Source organism: Xiphophorus maculatus, chromosome 4 (assembly GCF_002775205.1).
Source record: "Xiphophorus maculatus strain JP 163 A chromosome 4, X_maculatus-5.0-male, whole genome shotgun sequence".
NCBI classification, from domain to species: domain Eukaryota; kingdom Metazoa; phylum Chordata; class Actinopteri; order Cyprinodontiformes; family Poeciliidae; genus Xiphophorus; species Xiphophorus maculatus.
In genome coordinates, this window is record NC_036446.1 from 29,790,514 (window position 1) to 29,810,409 (window position 19,896).

Sequence of the window (19,896 nt, forward strand, 5' to 3'; positions counted from 1 at the left end):
TGAATTTTGCAGCTTTGTTAGCTGCTAAAGCTAACAGCGAGTCGTCAGGACATCATGATGAGGGTAGTGCTAATTGTTAGCGCCTTTTAAAAACCTTTCAAGGAGGAAGAATTTTTAAAATACAAGGTTTCACGCAGATGCGTTATTTAAAGCTGCAGTATGTAACTTTTACACAAAATATGTTTTCTTTCCAAATTTGTTAAAACTGTCATCATGTCGTGACAGTGTAATATGATTGAGATAATCTGTGAAAAGATCAGTCTCCTTCACCTCCTCCCTGTGCTGCTAGCGCTGTCGATCAATGATGCTAAATGTGCTAAAGGTAGAGAAACAATTTACCATTCCAGGAAAACTGTTTATCCACCATCATGGGTGGTCATGCCAACTAACGTTAGCATTCGTGTAAAGATATGTTGTGGTGAACAAGGGGGAGAGTGTGAGCATAAGGGTGATTGACAGCGCTACGTCTGAGTGTTGTATTTCTGCAGTCTGTACTGGGAGTACTAGGAGAAGGCAGAGCTAACTAAATTAAAAACATAGAAGTTAAATTATTTTCTAAAAAAATCCATTTAAATCTGGGTCAGGAATTGCATGGGTCATTCAAACTTGTGACTCCATAAAATATGCAAGATTTTCAGGTGTTTCTAGGAGATGGACCAACATGAATATTAATTGCGCGTGAATAATTTAGTCACAACCTGCTTTCTCTTTATGGGACTAAATAACTTACAATTCATGAGCTGGTGTGAGGCTAATAGGCTGATTCCAGGCAAAGAATATTTGAGTTTTATCAGAATCTCAGTGTGAGAGAAAAAAGTGGAGGCCAAAAACTGAAACATTAAGTTTCACGTTTCGATTAATTCCATACCGAGCATAAGGAGGTTCGGCACTTCACAGAAGGGAGGCTTGCACAACCGACGAAACATCAATTTATGACGTTCTATTTCCTTTCTGAAAACTTTAAAATGTCATCCCCATGAAAAGTCTCAGTGAAGTCAAATAACCAGAGAGGGAACTCTGTGAAGTTCCACAAGCTGAGATGAAACATGAGGATAGAAGGAGGTGACTAGAGGTTCAAGGAAAAATGCAGAAACTAGCATTTCTTCTTCTTTAGAGTTACCTCATTTAAATATATGGGGTTACACCGGGGTCAGTGGCTGGACTATGTTAATACTCCATTTGATTTTTCTGAGAAATGTTCATGGCTGTGGTGTCTGATATATCATCATTTGTTTCTGGACAAGGTGGCTGAGGAGAGAGTTTGGTCTTTGGTGTCTGGTGGACAAGAGTAATTAATTCCAGTGAAGATTGTAGTAGAGTTTAGCAAACTATGCATGGTTACTTTTGTAAAGCTGATGTATTTGTTGCTGCCTCTTGGCCAGGACTCTCTTGAATAAGTAGGATTTTATCCTGGTAAAATAAAGGTTAAATAAAAAATAAATAAATGAAATTTATTATGGTGAGACATAAAAGGCTTTTTGCTGGCGTCCCTCCCTAACAACCACTGCACTGCTTTGAAGATTTTACTTCCTTCACCATCCATCAGTGGATGTGGTGACAGGATAAATATGGCTCCTAGCATATCGAGGCTAACAGGAACAGCCCTCTATATCAAGTGCTTTTATATTCTGCCTGATATGTAGCTGCAGATCATAAGTTCTCTCAATCTGTGTTACTATTTACAAAATTCTTCTTACCAGATTAGCTTGTCATATATTTTTTTTAAGCGTCTGGACCAAGGGAACCAATAAATGGGACAAAATATGCACACAATAGAATAAAGGTCTATGTATTTTGCTACAGTACGTGTACTTGAGATTAAAACATCAGCGGAAAAAAGGTGCAAATCCCTTTTAATTTAAATGTCATGCTATTAATGGGATGCCGTACCTCCTCTAGATATAACTTCATGTTTGTGTAGGAACATTCAGCAGACCGAAAAACAAGTGCTGGAAATTTAACATACTTTAAATCATCTGCGTTCAGCAATCAAAACGCCCTCAGAGCTCAGAACAGTTGCAGATAAGAGCTTTGCTTGAACAGAAAGCATTTGTTGCAGGATGTCTGCTCACTGCGATGAGAGGAGCTGATCTGACCTGAGAGAATGTCCCTGAACACTTCTGAATTCATCCAGCTGCTGCCACCATCTGTTCACTCATCAGTTCAGACGAGGGAGCCAAATCCAGACGCCGCCGTGATTCTCAGACTGTAGCTTTGCTTCGCTCATGAGTAAAAAGTCTCAATAGAATCTGGTTTTTTTTAGACACTGAATACATAACGCTGGCTTTTTATGCTGCGCATTTGTTTTTTACTTTACATTCGGCAGCAAAAAAAGGTCACCTAGGCAATCACCACTAGATCTGATCGAGTGGCTTTTATCCAATCAAGTCATGTTCTTTTGATCACGCGACACCAGTGCGCTGGGATGTGCTGGAGCTGCATTACTTAGCAGTTAACTGTAGCTGCTGATGTGCATCGTCACTCTTCAGATTCTTCTTCTGCAGATTAAGAAATGGCAAATTAACAGCTGGTGAGTAAAAATGCTGCGTAACATGAAACACCTGCGTGACAAGTTCCATAATTCCCTTCAACATAGTGCCAGTTACTACACTAATAGCAGTTTCAAGTCACTTTGTGGGATATAGGAGCTTGCTTTACATCAACAATTACTGAATACTGATTTTTTTTTTAAATGTACTATTTCCACTGGCAGATTAGTTCACTTGTAACATGACATTTTTAAAATATTATAAGTGAAATAATCTGTCAGTGGAAATAGCACTTTTTCATCAAGATTAAGGAATTATTTACTTAAAACAAGCTCCTATTTCTTGCTAAAAAAAATTGCTACTTGCAAATTAGTTTTCTCTTATTTCAAGTGTTCACGTGAGATACTCACACTAGAAACTAGACTAGACGTTCTTGGTAAGATTTTGTATTTTTGCAGTGTAGCAGCCGCTTGCAGCTTTATGTTCACAAACATCATCCTCAGTAGTGCAGTTTCTCAGAAACTATTTTACTGATGCTGGTTTTGCTTCTTTCAATGAAAATGCTGCCAGTGTTCACTCTTGCGAGACAAAGAGCTGAAGGAAATCGGTGTGCACCAATGTAGATTTTCAGAATAGTAGAAGTTAACAGTAAATGACATTGATCGAGGTAGAGTGGGCTGATCAATATTAACTACACATGAGGATTCTATTGAGCAGAATCAACAAGAAAATGGTCTTAATTTTGATAACTTAAGACACCTGCTGGACCAAATATGAAGCTCCACAAATATAAACGCTAGGCACCCAAATTCAGCTGTAAGGCACGTATCAGTGCAGCCTCTGGGAACTTTATTTTCTTGTTTGCATTTAGATCTGTCTTAAATCTTACATCTCCAATCCTAAAAGCCAACCACGGCCCCCTTGAAGTGTGATTAAAATCACACTTCAGACTTTCACCAAAGAAAGGGAGAAACGAAAGAAACAGAAAAGGAAACGGGCTTACTTTGAGTTCCTCTTGAAGCTTGCCAAAGCGGACCGTGCCATTCAGAATCCTGCTGACAAATCCCTGCTTTTCCTGCTGGAGTCCAGATGCCTAAGAGGGCAGAGAGGGAAGATGGAGGGTTACTGAGCTACGAAAGGAAGGGAAGGACACAGAGTTAGGTGAGAGACATGGAGGAAAGGGGGAGAATTGGAAACAGAAAAAAAAGGTTTTCAATGGTCAGAGCATATGACTGTCAAATTCTGGTAAAATGTGCTCCCCCATTTTATTGGCTTTAGAGAAGAAATCATGGTCAATAGCATTTGGCTTTATGGAAAATAAAATCTTTAATATCAAAACAGTTTTTTACTAAATATAGTTAAATAAATATTGGTAAAGTGAATCATTCTATAAATATTCTTTTTTTTAACTTTTATCCTACATTTAATGGGCACAAATCAACTCCTGTAGGGTAATCTCCATATGTCCATAATTTAAAGGGGAAAAATACACTGTCTTTTGAAATAAACTAAATATACCATCACAGAATCAATCAAAGGGCCGCAAATGGCCCCTGAGCCGCACTTTGGACACCCCTGATTTGACATATGTCAATGTAAATTGCTTGTGAAATTTTTATAATTAAACAGAGCGCAGTTCCGTTGATTATCACATTAGATGGCATAATAACATTAGTGGAATGTGTTCATGTTTAATCTTGGCAGATTAAATACAGCTATGGACAGATTTTCCATTAGCAACTACCTACAATAGATAATTAAACTTAAGTGAATTGAAATAAGAAGGTTATATGCTAGATTATCAGTCACCTTCTCTATTTGCATTTGTCTCCATGCTTCCCACTGTTGGTATGAACAATGTCTATATTTTTCACACAGTAGGGGCAAAGCTGCCTGTGGGATAAACAACAGGTTCAGACAATGTGTTTTCTGATTTTTTTTTAAGCCTATATAAATTGGCTGACATCACCCAGATGCTGCACAGCTGCTAGGTTTTGTATCCATTAGTTTCTTAATACATATGAGGCCCAGCTTCATCTGACATGTGCTAAATCGCCTGCCAGAACACGGCTCACGTCTGTCTGTCACTCTGTGCTGCGTGCTCCTGCCCAGTCTTTCATATTTTGTTCACCTGGACACCTGATAATCACCGCCAGATCACAAAATAAACTATTCCAGGGTCCGACCTGATGAATGTTGGCGAGTATTTCAAATCAACAGCGAGCTTTCTCGCAAGCTAAACCGGATTAACTCAAAATAGTGTTGACATTCTTCTACAAGGGAAATTATGTGTTGGTCAATAGCTGCGCTGACCACACAATTCCAGTTTGACATTTAGAAAATAAATTTGCTTAGTAAAAACATTGAGGTTTTATTGGTTTATTTTTGCAAAACTGCAACGGAAACACCTTTTTCGCATCACAAGAGCCACATAATCAACAACTGGACGTTGCCTATGGCGCTAACCACAAAGAAGACGACAACAGAAAGTAGTTGCAGGATCATGTTGTGGCCTTTTTTTACTGAACTAATTTATTCACGTGTGATTTTAATTGCGAAATTGTGTTTTTTCGCCATATTGACAAAGTTTTGCACAGTTAGTGTGTGCGTGTGACTTGTGAAACAGTCCATATCGGAACAGCGGTAACATCAGCAGTACCGTGTGCAATAGATGGTCTCTTTCCCTGGAAATGTGCTCTGCGACAGAAACGACAGCCTCCAGGTAATGACGAGTCTTCTCCTCCTTCAGCAAATGTTCTTCCTTTTGTCTCCTCAGCGTACTCATTCTCCTCTCTGCCTTCCTAATTGATTGACAGGAACGATTGTGTGAGTTAACAAGCGAGAGAATTTTAAACAGGAGACGAAAGCTACATTGTAAAATGGAGAGAGGAGATAAAACAATGGGAAACTGTAGCAGGGTTAAGGGAAAAGGAGTTGGGCAGACAGAGACAGCGAGAGAGAGAGAGAAGAGGTGCGAACAGAAGAGAGACAAAGAATTAACTGGATATCTTCAGATGCTTCCATCTGTACAAGGACGTGAGACAATCCTCGGCTAATCCAACACCCTTTCTGACAGTCTTCACGCCTCGGAATGAATAACTCCACATTAATCTCAGAGCAAGCCTGCTGGGAAACCGAGCACGCTCCCAGAGCAGAGGAGATTTTAGAACAGCTTGAGTCCATGATTAAAATTTAAAAAATAAGTTAAGAAAATCATCATCTGGATTTACCAAGACATATGTAATAGAATCTGCATATGAATTCTATGACGTGCAGAACAGAAGTAAGTCGTCTGGGCCAGCCTTTATCGGTGATCAGCCAGAAGGAAACTAAATAATTTACTGGACCACTCAATTCACTAAGTGAAACGTTAAATAGATTACACACAGACAGATGTTTTCAAGCCACTCCTTTGTGCTAATTATAATGATTTTGCACTTAAGCTTTTTAAAGGGGCAATACTATGTAAAGTCAACTGTGCATCATGTTATTCCCTCATCAAAAACATACGTGGAGTGTCGCCTCGACACTCATGCAAGTTTGAGAAATCCTTTAATCTCCCATGGCAACCATTCAGCTGGGTGGACATAGCTCCGCCTTCAAGGACAAAGCTCCTCCCCTGAACTGCAGTTTCCAACTTTCTGAGCTTCCCCTTCGCAGAGCCCTCCTTCTCACCTCTCCCACTCAGCTCCTTCAGACTAGCCATCAACAATTAGCAAACACCTGGTGGGACTGCGCAGTTGCTGAGCTCATCATATGAGCTACTTTCAGTGAAACACTGGTAAAAACATTGTTAAAGGGCTAATAGAGGAGGAGCGACGTTGTTATGATTTCCTGAAGGAAAAACTTCAGAAAGAGCAGGAATTTTTAAAGAGACAGTCCCGAATTTCAAGGCGTTAAACCAAGAAGTAAAATATCTTCTAAATCATATTTGCTTGACATACAAATCATTTTTATAGCAACTGAAGTGACATAGATACTTTATTATGCTATAAAATGGCCCTACATACCTGGAAAACATAATACTGCTCCTTTAATACAGAAATGTGGGCTTTATAAAAAAATCTGTATAATATACTTGCTTAAAGTCTGCTATTTTCAAGTTACTTTTAATATGACAAAAGTGCCTCATAGCAACACATGTCACCTTCCTAAAATGATGGCCTCAGTCATTTTTTGCCAAAAGTGATTTTTTTTTTTTTTTTTGCCTAAAACAACTTTTGGAAGAAAAGAGATAGTTATTTTTAGCCAAAACCACTTTTGGCAAAAAAACATTACTTGGGGCCGTTATTTTAGGAAGGTGACGATATTCTAATATGTTCAATATTACTGAACAACCTTTAGCAGATTGCACCTCCAGATATCTGTAAAATGAAAAGAACGGATGGAAAATATTTTTGCTCCACTCATTTTCCAAATTTAAATGCAATTCCATAACTTCCAGGCTTTCCACAAAGATGTACCAATGCTGTGTTTTTGTTTTGTTGCGCATTAATGGATTCAGAAATGCATTCTTCTTATAATTCAGGAGTCAGCAGATCCAGTAGAAGCAGCCCATTTGGTACCTGTTTGCTTGTTTGCAGCGCTCCAGCTCAGTCTTCACCGTCCTCACATCAGCAGTCAGGCTGACTTTGTCCAGAGCCAGACTCTTGTTCTCCTCCTGCAGGCTGGACATTTTTAGAAGCAACTGCTCCTTCTCGCTCTTATTTCTCCTCTCCTGCTCCTCCAGCTGTCTGAAAGTCAGGAGCACATTTAAGCATTAAAGGATTCACTCTGTTTAACAAATTTCAAGGAAAATGTTTCCAGATTTTTCATAATATTCTGGTTGATATCTTTTTCTTTTTTTGGATTCTGGCTATATAAAGTGCTGCAGTCTGCAAAAAAAAAAAAACCTTGAAAGGCTCAAAGCTTTGGTAATTTTTTCATTTTCTTTGAGAGTGCTAATTTTTTTTTTAATTTGCAGAACTCTGCTGGTTTCAATTACTCTCATGTTAAATAATTCATCCCCTAGCTGGTCTCCGTGGCAATTAAAAATGCAATGTTTTAGGTGCTTCCCTTGTTGGACTTCTTGAATCTGATCTTATTGTTCCGCATCAAATCACTTGTTTCGAAATATTGAAATAAACTAAACTGTACATTTATGAAAAAAAGTAATAAGGTGGAATCCACAATTGCACAATTCTCAATCAGACGAATGGAACAGAGTTGTTTTAATGCTGATTAATCATTTAAATATGAATCACAGCAGAGACTGTAGAAGCACCTTCTGAGTTTGCCTGCAATGCTGCAGTGCTCATCCCATGTGACGACATCCTTGAGGCGAGCCTGCAGCAGCTCGGCCTCCTTCGTGCGTTTCTGTAACCCCCGTCTGCTTCCTTCCAGGTCCTCCTGCAGACGCTCCTTCTCTTCCTCCAACATCATAAGCTGCTTAGACATTTTCAAGACTACAGAGAGGCAGAAGGAGGAGAAGAGTGTAAAGGAAAAGAAGTAGGCGAAAAACCCAAAGATTGTTCAGTTTGGGATTTTATTTTACAACTTTCACATTGCTGGTTTTTTTTTTGGCTATTAAGAAATGTGTTTCAATTTACGTTAGCCCTTTTTCGCAGCACCTTCAGATTGGTGTTTGCCGTGGTTGGCCTTGGCTTTTTCATGCTGAGCCTCCAGCTGACCAATCAGAGCCTGGTTCTCCTGCAAAACCAGAAGCGCCTGCTGCTGAATCATCTGGCTGGAGAGAGATTGGAGGGAGTTGGGGTTTTTTTTATTATTATTATTCCTCAGTTCTTTGGAGGTAAAACTGAAAATAAATATTTCCAGTGCCTTGCAAAGTTATTTTGCACATTTCATTTTACCTCCACAAACGTCAATGCAGTTTTGATAGACCAACACAAAGTAGTGAATAATTCTCAAGTAGAAGGAAAATGACAGCTCCAATAATAATAATAACAATAATAATAATAATAAATACATATACAATCGTAAAGATTAGATCAATAGAAATAAATTAGTATTTTTGCAAAGTAATGCACCATCAACTTAGAGTAAATAATCTCAACATCTTTTCTAATGCATCTAGTAGTAAAGAGGTTTATATGTAAACTTTTTACTTTAGACAGCACTTGATTTAATAATCAATTTGATATCTGCTCTTTAGCTTTCAAATTGGCCTCATTGTTCTGAAGATCAACGTGACAAATATGAAGCCAAATTACTGTTCGGTGATGTCATGTTGATAAAATTGTTTGGAAAAACTGTCTAAATGCTAATTTATGCAAACATATAATGAAGGATAACTATAAAGGTGATTGTGGAGGTTTTGCAATTTCTCTCTTTGTTATTCTGACTAACAAAGAGCAAAAGGTCAGAAAGGCAGAAAAAAAGGCACTTCATTTTTTGTTTTTGTTTATAAGTTCTGGTTCTGACGATCCAACACTTCTTACCAGTCCTTAAGGTTGACCACATCCATCTCATTACGGAGCCTCTCGTTTTCTTTCATCACATCGTCTACCTTAGCTCGCAAGTTGGTCACCTCCTCCTGCAGCAGGCAAACACACAGAAGAAACTTTTGTTCGTATGAACAAACCTTGAAAATCTTGTACACTGGGAAAATAAAACAGAAACCAAGCAAAAAGAGAGAGCCCTTATTTTCTACATTTTTCTCAGTCACTGCTCTTCCCAGTAGAGACCGGGGATATGTGTTTTTTTTTCCTAAACTTTCATGTGTTTTATTGTATTTGTTATTGGAGAATGTGAAGCTTTTTACACCTTTAGAGAGCTACTTGTAAATGTGGGAAGGAAAAGAAACACAGAAATGCATACGATCTGTAATAAAACAGTTTTACCTCAGCGGTTTGTAGAAGAGCTTCCTTCTCATTCATGTTGTCTTCATAGGCCAGCAGCAAAGGGCATAGATACTTCATGTCAACCTAAAAAGATATGGATGGTGAAAATAAATATGCTAAATATCCCGTTTACTTATGTCACATATTTTTAAAAAAACGCTTAATGTCCTCCTTGCCTCAATAACAGGAACAAAAACTTAAACCTAGCAGAATCACAAAGAGGTTTTTTCTTTACTAACCAGCCATGGAGGGGGAGAACCTGTGCTCGGTATGCCTTTGATTTTGGAGCTCTAGATGAAATTCAGCCAAAGACAAAACAAAAAAGTTAGTTATTATTTTTCCTTACAGCTGTTACTAAAATTTATGATTGGATGTACAAAACTCTGCAACAACAAAATGGTGAAATAGTCTTGGATGGAACCTTTTTAACTAGAAAGGTTCACGTTGAGCTCACTAAAAGAATCCATGGTCCACATCAAAGAAGATGTTTATGCAATAAAAACAAAATAAGTCGGTGGGATTTGCTAACTGCAACTGGTAATACGCTGCAAAAACAATGTTTTGCTTTCTGTTTCTTTCAGTTCAAACACTTAAGGAACATGTTCAGAAAGACAAGGAATACAGTACTGCGTTTCACTGGTCTAACACGACAGGCTTCCCAGCAAGCTTTTGCCAAACAATACATTATATATTCTATTCTACATACTATTTAACTGCAAAGCTCTGTTTTGACTAAAGTTTTCCTTTATGCTTTTGTCATAAAGTTCTCCATCTGTCCTTATCCTATTTCTTTATTTATTTATTTATTCTTTTGTAATGTACTGAAGATGTACAAAAATATGTATTGAAGATCTTTTCCACTGTCACTAATGAGTCACTCACAAAGACATGCTGGTACAGAGGAAGCAAACAGTCAGAGATGAGCACAAGAAAACTCCTGATGTAAAAAAAAACCCCAAAACACCCAGCATGCGCTGGTCATGATTAAAAGCACAGGTCTGCTTTCATCCGCCGGTTAAACGACACGGCGGCGCGGAGAGAAAGGAACGAAGAGCCGCAGACAGTTTACTGAAGGAAATCACTTGGAAGAAGGGACAAGAAAACCTCCTATCACTCAGCAGGGCTGCGGATCAAAAAGAAGACACTGGATGTCTATCAGAAAAGCTTAATTAGAAAGGCGGCACAACGAAATGGTGAAATAAACACAAGATATGATTAAATCAAATGAGATTACAAAACCAATATTTCCAGAAACGTACTGAAGTGAAACGTGCCGTATCACAGGCATGGTTATTTTACAGAGAGCATGTTTCATTAGAGCTACAGCTGGGTGATTTTGATTGTACTCATTAGTTTGATTAGCTCTTGTTCTCAGCACATTGCTCACGTTGGTTGAGTTTCTCATACCTCTTGTTTGGACAGCGGTCTGAAGCGAGCTTGGTAGCGGCTCAGCTCCACGTTCAGACGGTGGACGGTCAGTTTCAGGGCGTCGTTTTCGTCCACCAGCTCCTGCGCATGCTGTCTCAGGCTCTGTAGCTCTGCCTGGCTGCCTGCTAGCACAGCATAGCAAGGTATTCAATATTATCGGTTCTCAGAATGATACGATGGCATATTAGGGCCAAAGTAGCTAGGGAAAGAACAGAGGAGCAGATTTCCACCAACAAACCCTCAGGAAATTTTAGATTAATCTCAGAAATTTTCGAGAGAAAAAAAAAATTGGACAGTTCTGAGCTCCTTAAGTTGAAACTTTGTGAGAAAAACCGAAATCTGAGAAATTTCTTTAAAAAAGAAAAAAAGAATTTAGAAAAAACTTTGAAATTCTATGAAAATGTTCTACTTTTCAAGTTGACCTAAAACAAGGTCAACTTGACCTGTTGTTTTTCTTTTTTACCAGAAAATTACTTTTTTAATCTGCTATGTCTCTAATAGTCCATCATAAGGTCTCACTGATTCATTTATAAATTACAGCAAAACAAGTGGAAGGATTCTTGGAAGACATTTCCTCAATACTGATTATATTTTCCAGGTGATTTTTCTGTTTTGGGGTGCTAAAACTAGAACTAGAACTTCTGTGTATTGAACATTTATATTTTTTAACTTTAGAGTTCTTGTTGTTTTTTTAATAACTAAATGCTGCAATCATTTACTTCACTAAACTTTCAGACTTATTTTCCTTTGACATTTCCTTCGTTTTACCTGCAGCGGATCTGAGGTTTGAGGAAGCGTGGCTCTGACTGATCTCCCGCTCCAGGCGATCCAGCCTCTTTTCCAGCTGCTTGTCTTCGTGTATCGTCTTGGTCTTCCTCTGTTTCCGCAGCTCACTGTATCCTCGGTTGGTTTCTGGAGAGGAGTGGACGTTCTGTTTTGGCATTTTAGCACCACCAGGCCTGTTAGTGGTTGGGATGGGTGGCAGAGCTGAAATGCAATAAGGACAGCTCTGAATCTCTAAAATAAATGCAGAACTTTTCTTTTAATATAGTAATTTACCAGTTATCTTCCTGCTGAATGAACTAAGAAATGCATAAGAAAGCAGAGTACAAAACAAGAAAAGTTTCGGTTTGCCTGACTTTGTGGTAGATTGCCCTCTAGTGGATTAAGAACGTAACACATGGTTGTTGGCCAATAACAACTGTAGTGCCTTGCAAAAGTTTTCCCACATTTTGTCACAAATTTTACTGTTTTATTTTTTCTGTTGTTTTGGATTGTATGTGACAGCTCAACAAAAAACATCAGAACAATTTTAAATGCTGGCAAAATGATACATTTTGTTGTTGCTAACAACAGTTTATCTTACTTGATGTGAAACAGACAGTTGTTCCTATTCATTTAGACAAATGACTGTGAAACATCTATTTCCTACTGAAGGCTCAGTTTAAGGCAGAACAACAGAGGAACAAGAAAACAATGAGAGATCTCTGTTTGGAAATTCAATGATTGTTTGGTGGGTAAACGAAGATAAATAAATAAAAATAAGAGACACAGAAGGTGATGGGAAACACATACATCGCACGTCTTCCTTGGGGTTTTCGGAGCTCTTTCTGAGAGTTTCTCTCCTTCTGGATTCTGGAGACTGGCCACTTGATTCCTCGGTGAGGTCTGGAAGTTATAAAGAAATGAGTGTAACGGCAGGAAAAGTACCCGTATGTGAGAGTGTTGCATTTGAGACCATGTATGGATCACTTTTACAACGTGCACAGTAGAATATTGTAGGTCCTCATCATCTAATGCCTGGACACAGCTCAAGTAATAGCGAATATAACTTAGTTCTAATGACACCCATTTAGTAATTTAAAATTAGTCAAGTAAGTATTAGGAACATTTTAAATGAGTTTTGCCTCAAAACTATGAACTCCCACTATTTTCTGTCACCTACAGCATGCGTTTTGTTACATTTTGCTGTGCTTTTAATGAAACTCACATAAACGTCAAGGATGTTTGCTTTAAAATATCCAAAGCTCAGATATCAACAGGATCTGCCAGAAGATTCCTGACTGGTGCAACTCCAGCCGTTCTTCTTCATGCTTTCTCATGCTGGTGATAAACGTTTCCATCACTTCTGTGCTACAATCATTTTATTCTGAAGCAGTTCTACTGAGTCTACGTAGGCTACTATAATCCATCCATGTGTAGAGTAAAGTCGGTACCTGGAGATGGCACTCTTCTACCCGACATGTGAGTGGCCAGAGACAGAACGGCCTGGAAGAGAGACGGGTGAAACAGGAAGTTAGTCAGACAGATAGCGAGAGAGACAAATCTTTTTCTGTATGAACATATCAGAGCATACAGACTCTATAGCTCTACCAAAAACATATTCTGATGTTGTATAACACAGCAAATGTGTGCTTCCTTACCTCTGGCTCTAGAGGCAGGTTATGAACTGTTTCTGACACTCTAAGATCCTCTCGTCTGTCCAGAGTTTGATACACATGCTCGTCCGCCTCACCCTGGTTACCAGCTCCGTCTTTGTCGTCTTCCAGCTCTCCCTCGGAGTGGTCGGGGGATGACAGGTGTGGCCGGCTAGCCGAATCCTCCGACCATCTGTCTCTGTTGAAGGTAAGGTGATTCGAAGACTGAAAATGACTGAAAACTGGTCTCGCTTTTTATGAATTCACTTTAATTCTAGGTGGAAAAGGCAGAATTTGGACTTTGATGCAAGTCTCGGAAGGAACGCCTTGTGGCTCACTAAGTTTTATAGCCACAAAGGGATACTTTTCTGAAGACTGGACAGCGTGCGACTGTAGAGAAGAATTCACCTTGAGTAAAGCACACTGCTGCCGTTTGGCTCAGAAAGGAAAGTTTCTGAACGATCTGTCTCAGAGAAAGACCTTGGCCGAGCGGGCGGGATGACCCACGTCTGTCCCGTCAACGAGGAAGACAGGATAGCTGCAGCCAACGCCGACCTGTGGATGTGAACACAAACGTTGCGTAGCAAAAAGGCACAAACAATAAATACTGCTTGTGAAATTTGGCTCACTGAAGTCAGAAGATATCATTTTATGACTTGCTGTAAAAGGTAAGTTAGTACCTCGGTTCAGCCCAATAAATAAGTTACAGGCACCCCAAATTCTTACAACCACACTCTTGGTAAAGATGTTTTAAAAGCTATATATCCTCCATTCTCTTCTGCTCATCCTGCAATGTTCTAATGGGGTTTCCATCTACAAGCTGATTACTGAAGTACCATACATTCAGGTTCTCAAAGCCAGTAAAATATTTGGCGACACTCGCCGTTTCAGCGAAATGCATGAAACGTGAAATTTCATGCAATTGGTCATGAAAGTCATTAAGAAACTACAACTAGGTTGCAGGGTTTCGCCCTGTGCCTTTTTTTTACAACCCAAAGCAGGAATCCACTAACCCTGTTTACTTGTTTGTTTTTATTATTTAACATAAGGCACATCTCTGTTGTAGCAGTTGTAATTAAGACAAGAGTAGACAATAAATGAAACAATAAATTAATTTAAATAAGATCATCTTTTTTAACTGAACTTTTCTTTCGCTGAATAAATCATTTTATTTTACTTCAGCTTAATTTTTCTTTTTTTTTTTGTGGCTTTTTGCACCCCTTTGCCAGAGGGCCAACAATTGTGGAATCTCCCTTAAAGTTGAGTATTGATTACAATAGCAGTCAGTCCACAACATTTCAGTAATGACCGTACAAATGTAAAAGAAGAAAAGAGAGAAGAAAAAAAAAGGCTTCTGGAAAAATAGTGTAAAATGTGAAAAGATGTTGGGAGGTTGAAGGTGACAAAGCCAGTGTGTGAGGTACCGATGTCTCTCAGGTGAGGGGTCTGGGCTTTGTGGGGGAGGAGTACGAGGCACGGCGGCTTTAGGAGCGATGGAGGCGGCAGGGATCAAACCGTGAGCTATGTGCTTCTACACAACACAACACATCAACAGGGGAGAGGTTACAGGGTCAGCCTGTCACACACAGACTGTAACTCTGTTTTTGTACAGAGGCTCAAGACTCGGAAATAAAATAACAAGTAATGTTGTTATTTTATTGCAACAATGAAACTGGATGGGGGTTAGAGGAAGCTGTTGTATGAGGAATGTAGATGAAAAACACCAATGGCAACAGTGCTTTGTATTTGTTAGGTTAACGCTTTCAGTGACGTTTTCAGGGATAAACCAACACAAATTAGCGCATCACTGTGAAGTTTTGTCAGCCAGGCAGACATTCCTACAGAGAAAGGTGGTTGCACAAAGTACTGACTGTGGGGGTTGAATACAAAAGCAAGCCAAACGTTTAGATTTGTATTTGTCAAAAAAAAAAAAAAAAAAATCAAAACCTTACACTTACTGCTTAATTTGTGCTGCTGTTATTTAAAACTCCGTAACATACACCGCAATTAGTGTTTGAACAGCAAAACCAATTTCAGACAGATGAATAATTTTGCGTGGCGCTGTAAATACTCACGCGACTTGCTTTAGCTGTTAAGTGCGCCATAATTCCGACGGTCAATATTAAACCAAGAATGTTTTAATATTGGATGGACATTATTAAATGTCAGCTCGACACAATAAGATACGCTAAGTAACCCTAATTATACTATGCTAAAGCTAACACAACATGGCATATTAACCGAGTTAAACATTGGAAAGTGATAATAAAAAAAACCAAAACTTACAAACTCCTTGTCTTTCTCCCGTCTGAAGTTGAATTTCATCATTATGAAAATGATTCACCTTTAGCTCTATAACTTGACGGACAAAAAGCTTTTCTTTTACGCAAAGACTTCACAAGCTAATCGCCAAACTGCCTTAAAAACACCCAACCGCTATCCTGTTCTTGTAATATGATTGAATTGGTTCTCTGTTCTTAAAAAACAGTCTACGACAACCAAGTAAACTAAATTAAAAGGAGATACTGATTTACCAGCCGCCGTATCTAGACGCTTAACCATGGGAAACCACGTCTTTGCAAAAGATGCGGTGATTGGTTCCCCTGCTCAAATACAGCCAATCAGACACCGTTTTAAATTCCCTAGCAACGATGTGTCCAGCAACCAACAGTCCGTCCACCAGGGGGCGTGTGTGTCCCATTAAATAAAATTTTAAAAAGCATGAGATCGGTTGATACCTAGACAGTGCGTTAAAGAAAGAAGCAAGGAAACAAAGAAGGAAAGAAAACATTACTTTAGGTTTTATACTTGATAACAATAATTTTTCATTTGTATTTTATATATAAGCTGGCTATAATCAACACATAATTACTTAGTTTGGAAAATCCAGTTTATCCAAGTACCCCTTAAGTCCTACAACCTAGTCTACACCAAGTTGAGACCTCCATTGCATAGACTTGTTTGAGACAGTAATTAAAACCTTCGTTACATTACATTTGGATTACAGTAAAGGGTAATCCAAATGTAGAAACGACAGAAAAGAAAACGTGATCATAATAGATCTGATTTGGACTCCCCATTCTGGCTTTCAGTCTGTTTTAACATTCAGTATAAAAAACTGCATTATATTAGTTAATATTTCTTAAATATAGATACAAACAGAACTATTTCCACTGGCAGATTTTCTTTGCACTTGAAATAAGAAAAACATATTTTTATAAGTGAAAGAATTTGCCAGTGGGACTAGTACTTTTTAAATTAATACTCAAGAATTATTGACTTAAACAAGCTTACATATCTTGCTGAAAAGTGACTTTTGAATTACTTTTGCCTTATTTCCATTGTACAAAAATATACACTAGAAACTAGACAAAAATTCCTGACAAGATTTTGTGTTTTGCAGCGTGTAACAGTCTGTTACAGTGGTTGTGCGAATTCCTCGGACTGAAAACACTTGGTTGTTGTGTTACAGTCTTGGATGAATATAGCTATTATTCTTTGTCTATGTTTTCTTTTAATGACTCGTCCCTCTTTGCACTGTCAGCTCTAGAACTGTCCCAAAAACAGCCAACTACAACATACTTGTAATTGTTGTTAGGACGATTTGGTGACTCTAACATGCCACTCTTTATTTCACTCATCTAACACTGATCCTTGGAATTAAGTTACCAACCTGCTGACTGTTCATGGAGGCAAATTGAATCTGGAGCCTCAACCAAACTAGTGGTTGGTGATTTAAAGGAAGTAGGACTCTATGTCGCATCACATTTAAACCCCAGGGAAACTTATTCAAAAGTATTTACATTTCTAGAAACTTGTCAACTCAACTTAATAGGGCAGTTTTATGCGTTTTCCAGACACATAGTGCCATTTTATAGCACAACCAAGTAACTATGTTAACTTCAGTTGGTTAAAAAAAAAAAAGACTTTCTAATTTAACGCCCATCTCTTTAATAAACTCCTGCTCTTTCTGAAACTTTCAGGAAGTAATCACAACATTGCTGTGGTGACACAGGGGTAAAGCACAACCCAGGTATGGAGGCCTTAGTGTTTCGATGCAGCCGTCAGACTCAAATCCCGACCTGATGACCTCCGCTGCATGTCCTCTCCCTCTCTCATTACCCACCTCCCTGTCTAACCACTCTCAAATAAAGACCACTAGAGCCAATAAAAACTTTAAAAGTGTATAAGTTTCTTTTCCTCTTTGTATAAATGTAGTTAAAGATGGGCTCTTTCTAAAAAAATGCTGTCTTATTACACCGCTGCAGTAAAAGACGTTGAGTTTCTTAACCATTACCACTAAATGTTGGCATCACTTTATTTTTCCGTATGCAACCGATTTACATACTAATTAGACTATTTTTAAGCTTCGATTTAGATTACGTACATTTTCTATACTGACATAATGGGAAAAGTTCAACAAGAAACAAACTTTCACTTAACAAAAAAACCCCATTTAAGTTTAGAGCACACATTACACCCAGCAATCAATTGTTAAGGCCATAAAAAGCTCAAATGAGTAAAATGTAATCACGCGTTTCCTTCAGTCTGTGGAATGATGGATTAGGATGTCATGTGGTACCAGCCTGACTTAAAAAAAAAAATAAAAAAAAAATTGTTGAAAATTTTTTAAGAGGTGTGTGTAGGTCAAACCTCATTCCAGACATTTCCCACCTGCTCCTCCGCTTTGTTGGGTCCAGACACACAAAGCCTGACAAATACTTCAGAAAATTCACCTTACCCCACTTTTGTTTATTCTGTTTTATTCGAGTGAACACATGACAAAGACCCAACAATGTGGCACAAAGTGCACAACATGGAGCGACCAGAAAGCATTTCAAGAAAAGGAGACCGAACCCTCTGCATACACACTAAGGCACTCAGCATCACCAGGCACTGCAGCGTTAACGCACACACAAAAAAAAGCTAACATGCATACATATTACTTCATCGTTTAACATACATGGCACCTTAAAGCAGTGTTAGGTAAACGCAGACAGTACCGAAAATTACATAGGTTTACGAAAACATTTACAAATATACATTAGAAAAACAAAACAAAAAAAAGGTAGAAGTAGACAATTTTTCCAAAGCTAATAAAATACATTCCTCCAAAAGACAGAAATCCACCAAGTAACAATTTAGAACTTGAACTAAACTTAAAAGGTAAATATATATATTTATTTTTGTGGTTTTGAACAACATAAATAATTTGATTATCAAACGAATATAAGAATCTACTTTGTAGATAAAGAGATACAGTCCAACACTGAGGAGTGTCAGTAAAAAATGCAAGTTGTTAGCGTTAACGTTAAGGCGCGTGGCTGCGGGCTTTCATCCGAGCCACTCTCGTTTGTCAGAGTGTGCGTCGCAAACATAATCAGTGTAACCACATCCTTCCCTTCTATTAACATAGATTCGACTACGTACAGATTCACATTAATGAAGACGCACGGCTCCGGCTTCCTACGAAAATATAAGATCGGTAAATGATTCGTCGCGGGCGTGGAGGCATGTGGGGAGATAAAACACAAAGGTCTCTTTATTTACACAGCGTCCCAGACATGGCACGAAGTTCAAACACCATCTTTAAAGGCTGTTTCTCAAAATACAAAAAAAAAAAAAAAAAAGAAGACAGTAACACAAAACTGAAGGTATGATTTAGCAGCTTATCGGATATTGCATTCTAAAAACATAAAATAAAGAAAAAAATAATAAATCTCCCTAGGCTTAAAAAAAACAAACAAAAAAACTTCACAGCACTTTTAGTTTTCCCTCACTGATCAGCTGTGTGACGTTTTTTTTTGTAACAATGTCCTTCATGTATGCAGGAATGCTGTAGACTTCTTAGACCACATTCTAATCACTGCTTTGCAAAAGCAGTAGACGCTGGCATGGGTACACTCACAAATTTTAGAGGTTTTTGTGTGTGTGTGTGTGTGTGTGTGTCTTAAGATGAATGGTAACTGGAGTCATACTGTGCTGTACACGCGCTGGCACAGAATAAAATGGTTTCCCATTATCTCTGACGCTCTTAAGACGGGCAGCCTGTGTGCTGTTTTTGGCATGTTTGTTGTTTCTGGTGCTGAAACACCAAAATGAGTGACGACTACTCCGTACGAAAGCGCACTGTACCCGGCACAGGTACAGCAGAGCACCTCCGGCAGCTGTCTCAGTGGCAGTTGTTGTTGTTGTAAGTGCTGGAGGTGGGGAACGTGGGGATGGGTTTGTTCCAGGAGAGCGCCCCCGAGTGGTCGTCCGTGGGCAGGCTCAAGGTGCTGGCGCTCTTCATCTTGTTCTTCAGGCCCCAGCTGAGGAACGACGACTTCTTCATGACCTTGCGGTTCTTGGGGGGCTTGTCTTCGTCGTTGTGGGCCAGGCAAATCATGGAGTAGGTCTTGGGCAGGTTTCCGCTGAAGGTGGCGCTCTTGGTAGGCTGTGTAGACACGGGAAGTGTTTTTGATTAGCTACGTCCTGCTTTTGTCGCCAGTCTGAAATATGTAAGTGTGCTGCAGTAATGGTGTCATACTAAAGTTGTCTAATAAACTCCAACCAAGCATCATTTCCTTCAACCTTACATTTATGTGTAGTTTGTCCAGCTGATAAAAAAAGATGCATTCACTTTTTTGGTATTCACATGAACATTTTAAGAGTATCAATACATCTGCAACATAGTGGAAATATTTAATTCTGACATATGTCTGACAAGAGCCTCCTTATTTC

General features: G+C 38.8%; 2 protein-coding genes across 6 annotated transcripts in view; both read right to left on the reverse strand.

Annotated features, from left to right (window-relative positions):
* cep89 (centrosomal protein 89) overlaps positions 1 to 15,717 on the reverse strand; it is a 42,564-nt gene extending 26,847 nt beyond the window's left edge. The window contains exons 1-17 of one of the 4 annotated variants that reach the window (XM_023331676.1): positions 15,460 to 15,717; positions 14,598 to 14,704; positions 13,582 to 13,728; positions 13,180 to 13,372; positions 12,973 to 13,024; positions 12,332 to 12,424; positions 11,525 to 11,743; positions 10,736 to 10,881; positions 9,568 to 9,618; positions 9,329 to 9,412; positions 8,927 to 9,021; positions 8,099 to 8,214; positions 7,753 to 7,933; positions 7,055 to 7,222; positions 5,149 to 5,290; positions 3,493 to 3,582; positions 2,329 to 2,498 (exon numbers count right to left, since the gene is read on the reverse strand). In XM_023331676.1, the coding sequence (XP_023187444.1) occupies positions 2,442 to 2,498; positions 3,493 to 3,582; positions 5,149 to 5,290; positions 7,055 to 7,222; positions 7,753 to 7,933; positions 8,099 to 8,214; positions 8,927 to 9,021; positions 9,329 to 9,412; positions 9,568 to 9,618; positions 10,736 to 10,881; positions 11,525 to 11,743; positions 12,332 to 12,424; positions 12,973 to 13,024; positions 13,180 to 13,372; positions 13,582 to 13,728; positions 14,598 to 14,704; positions 15,460 to 15,501 (1,983 nt within the window). In that variant the 5' untranslated portion in view covers positions 15,502 to 15,717 and the 3' untranslated portion in view covers positions 2,329 to 2,441. Of the gene's footprint in view, positions 1 to 2,328; positions 2,499 to 3,492; positions 3,620 to 5,148; positions 5,291 to 7,054; positions 7,223 to 7,752; positions 7,934 to 8,098; positions 8,215 to 8,926; positions 9,022 to 9,328; positions 9,413 to 9,567; positions 9,619 to 10,735; positions 10,882 to 11,524; positions 11,744 to 12,331; positions 12,425 to 12,972; positions 13,025 to 13,179; positions 13,373 to 13,581; positions 13,729 to 14,597; positions 14,705 to 15,459 lie in introns of those variants that run through there. The other 3 variants (XM_023331674.1, XM_023331673.1, XM_023331675.1) reach the window with 3 other exon arrangements.
* A 2,187-nt stretch (positions 15,718 to 17,904) lies between these two features.
* rhpn2 (rhophilin Rho GTPase binding protein 2) overlaps positions 17,905 to 19,896 on the reverse strand; it is a 31,203-nt gene continuing 29,211 nt past the window's right edge. For both annotated transcript variants that reach the window (XM_023332306.1, XM_005802524.2), the window contains exon 15: positions 17,905 to 19,609. In XM_023332306.1, coding sequence (XP_023188074.1) covers positions 19,346 to 19,609 — 264 coding nt within the window. In that variant the 3' untranslated portion in view covers positions 17,905 to 19,345. The remainder of the gene's footprint in view (positions 19,610 to 19,896) is intronic.